At 47.5% G+C, this 7172-nt stretch overlaps 1 protein-coding gene across 1 annotated transcript; it reads left to right on the top strand.

Annotated features, from left to right (window-relative positions):
- Nucleotides 1-1845: 1845 nt before the first annotated feature.
- On the top strand, nt 1846-5356 carry LOC306918786 (actin-binding LIM protein 2-like; the record flags this gene model as incomplete). The annotated part of the gene is made up of 3 exons (XM_079531651.1): nt 1846-1958; nt 2939-3065; nt 5263-5356. Coding segments are annotated over 3 exons (334 nt in total), but the record flags the coding sequence as incomplete, so codon positions are not given.
- Nucleotides 5357-7172: the final 1816 nt, after the last annotated feature.

The raw sequence follows: 7172 nt of genomic DNA, 5'->3' as shown, positions 1-7172 counted from the left end.
GTTGTGAGCTTGTAGATTGTTTTCTTGGACCCGGACACCCGGTTGCCTATTTCTCTCCCCAAATCTGGCAACACTGGTCAGTGGTGCACGGAACGACAGAGAATGTCTTACACAAAAACTATTTCTAGCTTGTTCAGTTCGTCAACCGCATGCCAACCAACCGCTGTTGTTATAGGCATGTTGTTTTAAGCGAAAATAACGTGCAATCTTTTCAACAATGTTCAGATTTCCTGAAATCTCCCATAGGGGGATTTTCGAAAGAGTTTCGACACGTTTCTTGCACAAGCTGACGATGCATCTCATCGTGTTTTTCTGCTTGAAAGTCTGTCTGTCTGTCTGTCTGTCTGTCTGTCTGTCTGTCTGTCTGTCTGTCTGTCTGTCTGTCTGTCTGTCTGGCCCGTCCGTCCGTCCGCCCGTCCGTCCATCCGTGATTGGGGTCTTCTTGGCTGTGACGGTGACAGCGTCTCTTACTTAGAGTGTAATCCCTCGGAGCTCTGGTCAGCTGGCTGCAGGTTGTACACATGCAGTGAATCAGTCGTCCCATCATACTTAACCCCCGTCCCCCCCCCCGTCCCCTGTCCCCGTCGCCCGCCCCCCCCCCCACCCCGCCCCCAGGCCTTGACAGCCAGCACTCCCACCGCGGCCAAGAGTTACAACACGCATTCAGTGCCACTGAGACACAGAGTGGATTTAGATGGAGCTACCGTTGAACAACCATGAATATTTAAAAAAAGTACTTTTGGAGCAGGTTTTTAAGCCTTTGTGAACAGGACCGTAGACTGACAGGAAATGGCCGCTTATGTCAGCGGACCGGGCCAGAAATATTTGCAAAGTGTTGACCAAATATGAAAATAAAATATATACAGCTACAGCCTAATCCAACCGTAGAAACAGCCAGGTTTGTGATCACCGTCCACCGTTTTTTTCCCTCTTTCTGGCAGATGTATTTTCAGCGGCATCTGATCTGACTGATTCAGGTCACTGTGGGAAAGTAAAAGTTAAAACTGCATTGATACTAGTGTTGATTTTGACAGCATTTGTAAAAAAAAAGAAAAAAAAAGAAAAAGTATTTTGAATACATTTTCATTTAGGTTTTGTCATCTGAAATGCTTTAGTTTAGTCTAGTATCTAGTCAACTAAATCTACAGTCAACAGATTTTGTTTTGTAATAATCAGGATCAAGGAGATGGGTTGCACACACCAAGACTGACACTGATGAAGGCTGGATAGCCGAAACGTTTGTCATGGTTTGAAATAAAACTTTTTGAACCACAGTCTTGGTGTGTGCGACCCATCTCCTGATATGTTGTAAATCGGGTGGCGCACCTACAGTCAGAGCGCGGTGGTCATATGAAGATTGTTTTGTAATAATCAAAATGTGCACAGTAACTAGTAACTAAAGTTTTGAAATAAATGTAGTGGAGTAAAAATATATTTGCCGCTCAAATGTAGTGTAGTAGAAGTAAAAGTATTGCAAATGGGAAATACTCCAGTAAAGTAAAACAATAAAAATAAAATGTACTTAGTTACTTTACACCACTGGTAATGCCTTAAATTGTGCATTTATATAGCACTTTTTTTCCAAGGCGCTTTACATAGATTGTGCATTACATTGACCCATTCACACACCAATGGCGGAGGAAACCGTGCAAGGCACCACCGAGTGGCGCGCTACGAGCTTGTAGATCTGCTATTTTAGAAAAATCGAAGAACGACTGACATAGAAACATAGCTTTTTCAGAAAACTGTCAGGATGTAGAAGACATTTTTATAGAATCTGATCTCAGGTCAAAATCAAAATGGGTTAATGTGTCTTCTCCTTCTCTCTGTGTCTCTCTTTTGCAGACAGCCGTTCCCGGCCGGCGACAGAGTGACTTTCAACGGCAAGGAGTGCATCTGCCAAAAGTGTACCCAGCCCCTGCCCGACAACAGCCCTGCTCCCATACAGGCCGTCCACAGTCAGTACACGCACGCACGCACGCACGCACGCACGCACGCACGCACGCACGCACGCACACACACGCACTTTTCTCTGTTTCTCATTCATTGCCAGTCTTTTTGCCTTTTTGTGCATAGAGTTTTCCGTTTGCTCAGTCGGTTCCAGTCGATCCTTTTCACTTTGTCACTTTGTTGTCATCCCTCATGCTCACATGGGGGGACAGTCCTGCCTTTGTGTCAACCGTCCATTTCACTTGACTCAGCACGCCGTCTCTCTCTTTCCCTCCGTCTCCCCCTACCCACCCCCCTCCTTCACCCTCTGTCTCTCTGCTGTTCTCTCCATGTCCACTCCTCGCTGTGTCTCTCGTCTTCCCTGCTATGCCTATCACCGTCTTCGTCCGGTTTCTCTGTCTGTCTGTCTGTCTGTCTGTCTGTCTGTCTGTCTGTCTGTCTGTCTGTCTGTCTGTCTGTCTGTCTGTCTGTCTGTCTGTCTGTCTGTCTGTCTGTCTGTCTGTCTGTCTGTCTGTCTGTCGTGCGTTCGTTCCTCTCTCTTCCTTGTCTGTCCACACTTACCTCTCTTCCACATTATCCCTCCTTCCATTCCTCCCAACCTGTCTGTGCGTCTCCCTCTCCCTGTCTGTGCGTCTCCCTCTGCCTGTCTGTGTGTCTCCCTCTGCCTGTCTGTGTGTCTCCCTCTGCCTGTCTGTGTGTCTCCCTCTCCCTGTCTGTGCGTCTCCCTCTGCCTGTCTGTGTGTCTCCTGGCTCCCACACCCTCTCCCTCTCTCTCTCTCCCAGCACATGGCTTAATACCTGCTGCCATGTGGACCTATACTGGAAATGGGATTTTTACAGGGGGCCTTACACATAAATATTGTTTGGGCAACAGTGGTACTGTACCTGCTTCTATTCTATTCTGTGCTGCGTGTATAATGTTTTTCTTATGATCTCTCTCTCTCTCTCTCTCTCTCTCTCTCTCTCTCTCTCTCTCTCCCCCGTGCAGACTGCTGTGGCTGTGGTAAGGAGTTTAAGAATGAGCAGTCCCTGGTGGCTCTGGAGAAGCACTGGCACCTGGGCTGTTTTAAGTGCAAGGTGTGCAACAAGGTGCTCAACGCAGAGTACATCAGCAAGTACGTTCGGTACATTCATTTTTATTTTGTATTTTTTTTTCCTTTCTTTACATATTCCATAAATGAAAAAGATCAGGAAGAACATACATGGTATTATACCTCAAATTATGCATGAGGGTACTTCCCCCATAAGAGAAGACTTTTACGGCTCTAGCAGTGATTCTCAACCCGTTTGATTTCAACGACCCCCAGTTTGATATGCAATAGTCTACAGACCCTCATTGAATGGCAATTCTATCTCTGAGACCCCAATTTATATTCTAAAATCAATATTAATTTAACTCTAGCTTTAGCTGGGGACCCCCCCTGGAACTCCCTCAAGGACCCCTGGGGGTCCCCGGACCCCACTTTGGGAACCTCTTTCTTAGCTTACTGGCAGCGTGCACAAGGGATTTGGTGCTGATCGGTCCATAGGTTTTCGAGATTATCCCCGGAGAAACAGACACATTTGTGTTCTTATAAACGTCAACGTTAGGTTGCTCCGGCCGAACTGAACATAACCAGTGTGTGTTCACATTCAGTTCTCATTCGAGAACATCTGAGAGGGAACACTGGCTGCGTCAGCACTAATATGGTGGAGGAGATTAAATTATAGATGGAAACAGCGATGGAATATTTACGGCAGGGATGGGTTTTATCCCAACCTAACCCAAATGCATGCATTTCCTTTTGCGATATAAAATGTAGGCCATCTGATATTATTAACATTTATGTTTGATGACACAACTTAACAATTTCAAACATTTTGGGCACATTTGTCCAAACGTGTTAACATTTTTAAAAGATTTGTTTAATATTTATTTATTTTCTATATAAAAACTTCTTTGTACTTCGGCTATTTTCAGTATTTGTCGTAGGGCCTTACGTGGTTGGGGAAAATGTCCACCCCTTTGTTAAAAAAATTAAATAATAAACTCGGGACAGAAAAAGTATTATTGTAGATAGATTTTGATGACTGATAGTGAAGCACACAAGTGCATATAGTACTAACTCTATATCTTCACATATCTTCATCTTGGCGGTTGATTTGTCCTCTGAAGCCCTAGCTGTGTTATCATCATGGTACAGTATATTTGTAATCATTATCTGTACAGTGGAATGTCTCTGTGTCACTGCACTACTGCAATGACACAGTGAGCAAACACCATCTAAACTCCCTTTGGTTTGGTTTCACGGTCGGTCACACTCACAGGCCACACACAGGTCCAGGGTGTGTGACACTGTCCAGGGTGTGTGACACTGTCCAGGGTGTGTGACACTGTCCAGGGTGTGTGACACTGTCCAGGGTGTGTGACACTGTCCAGGGTGTGTGACACTGTCCAGGGGGTGTGACACTGTCCAGGGTGTGTGACACTGTCCAGGGTGTGTGACACTGTCCAGGGTGTGTGACACTGTCCAGGGTGTGTGACACTGTCCACTGTCCAGGGTGTGTGACACTGTCCACTGTCCACTGTCCACTGTCCAGGGTGTGTGACACTGTCCAGGGTGTGTGACACTGTCCAGGGTGTGTGACACTGTCCACTGTCCAGGGTGTGTGACACTGTCCACTGTCCACTGTCCAGGGTGTGTGACACTGTCCACTGTCCACTGTCCAGGGTGTGTGACACTGTCCACTGTCCACTGTCCAGGGTGTGTGACACTGTCCAGGGTGTGTGACACTGTCCAGGGTGTGTGACACTGCGTTGGAAACATAACAAAACCTTGTCCCCACTTCCATACGTGTAGCATTTCTATAACGTTTGGGGGGGACAGACTTGTAACAAACGGGACCCTTTTAACGGCCTAATGCATATCAAATGGGGGTCCTTTAAAAAAAAAGAAAAAAGCTGTGTGTGCGCGTGAGTGTGTGTACAGCTTGGTTACAAATGTAAACTGCTTGTGGTCATATTTTGAAAGCCTCGGTAATGTCCATAAATCAGTTGTGAGAGGCCTACAGATTACAGGAATGCCCAAGCCGAGAGCAAGGGCATGGGCTAAATTCTGTTCAGACACTTGTTGAGTTTTCCAATCTTGCGCATCTACTACTTGTTTGTGTTCAAGACTTTCTTGAAGATGTTAAGTGTGCGTGTGTGTGTGTGTGTGTGTGTGTGTGTGTGTGTGTGTGTGTGTGTGTGTGTGTGTGTGTGTGTGTGTGTGTGTGTGTGTGTGTGTGTGTGTGTGTGTGTGTGTGTGTGTGTGTGTGCGTGCGTGCTTGCAGGGATGGGATCCCCTACTGTGAGGTGGATTACCACGCCATGTACGGCATCCAGTGTGAAAGCTGCAAGAAGTACATCACCGGGAAGGTCCTGGAGGTGAGAGACCACACTGACTGACACGTCACACAGCCACATGTCACCCACATGGTGTGATGTGGCCCCACACAGCCACATGTCACCCACATGTCATACTGTGGCCTCACACAGCCACATGTCATACTGTGGCCTCACACAGCCACATGTCACCCACATGGTGTGATGTGGCCTCACACAGCCACATGTCACCCACATGGTGTGATGTGGCCTCACACAGCCACATGTCACCCACATGGTGTGATGTGGCCTCACACAGCCACATGTCACCCACATGGTGTGATGTGGCCTCACACAGCCACATGTCACCCACATGTCATACTGTGGCCCCACACAGCCACATGTCACCCACATGGCGTGATGTGGCCTCACACAGCCACATGTCACCCACATGGCGTGATGTGGCCTCACACAGCCACATGTCACCCACATGGTGTGATGTGGCCTCACACAGCCACATGTCACCCACATGTCGTACTGTGGCCCCACACAGCCACATGTCACCCACATGGTGTGATGTGGCCCCACACAGCCACATGTCACCCACATGGTGTGATGTGGCCCCACACAGCCACATGTCACCCACATGGTGTGATGTGGCCCCACACAGCCACATGTCACCCACATGGTGTGATGTGGCCCCACACAGCCACATGTCACCCACATGGTGTGATGTGGCCCCACACAGCCACATGTCACCCACATGGCGTGATGTGGCCTCACACAGCCACATGTCACCCACATGTCATACTGTGGCCCCACACAGCCACATGTCACCCACATGTCATAATGTGGCCTCACACAGCCACATGTCACCCACATGTCATACTGTGGCCCCACACAGCCACATGTCACCCACACAGGGGCGGCCTTAGGAATCTGGAGGCTCGTTTCAAGACCAAATATGAGGCCTCCATATATACCTATGACATATGTGACTAAATTTGACTGAGGGACTGCCATTGGATTTTTTTGAATTTTCGTTTTTTCATGTCATATGAAAGCAGGGAATCATAGCTTCAAATGGACATATTGGTTGTTCAGTTTGACCCACCAGTTTTGGAGATATGGCTTATAGAGTAATGTGTTGCAGAAAACAGCGAGTTGAGAAAACAGGCTTGAAAGGTTCACTTCTGTGGTCTCTAACATTACACCTAGCTACAAGTTTGGGCATTTATTTCATATTTACATGTCGATTTCATCTCTTACACTTATTTCAGACATGCTCTAGTATGTGAAGAGTCTGTCTGTGCTATGAACTCATTTAAAAAAAAGAAAAAAAGGTTTTCTCCTCTGGTGAAAAGCTGGAATTTGCGCGATGGCAGTCTCTCAGTCAAATCTGGTCACATATTTATTCTGTTGATACAGGTGTATTGATACAATAGTTTGTACTGTTCAATATCGCGCGCAACCATTACTCTCCACAATTACGCAGCGACAACACCACCTCTCCTCATCCTGTCGTCCCTTCACGATAAGTGTCTCCCCTTTACCTCCCAATGCCGCACATTTCACCCATGGTTATTAACAGGAAATAAGTGTAACTTAACATTGTGGGAGAGAGTAAGGCAGCGAGTGAGCGAGAGAGAGAGAGGCCAAGGGTGGCGGGGGGGTTGACTGACACCTGACAGTCAGTCGGCGCTCGGAGGCCCCCCTGAGGGTGGAGGCCTGTTTCGATTGAAACTGGTGAAACATAGCAAAGGCCTCCTATGCACCCACATGTCATGATGTGGCCTCACTCACACAGCCACATGTCACCCACATGTCATGATGTGGCACACGGCGGAAGACACTGTGACATTGTAGATTGGCTATTTGC

Source organism: Electrona antarctica, assembly GCF_951216825.1.
Source record: "Electrona antarctica genome assembly, contig: scaffold_1460, whole genome shotgun sequence".
Classification (NCBI taxonomy): Eukaryota; Metazoa; Chordata; class Actinopteri; order Myctophiformes; family Myctophidae; genus Electrona; species Electrona antarctica.
This window is presented reverse-complemented; position numbering and strand designations above follow the sequence as displayed.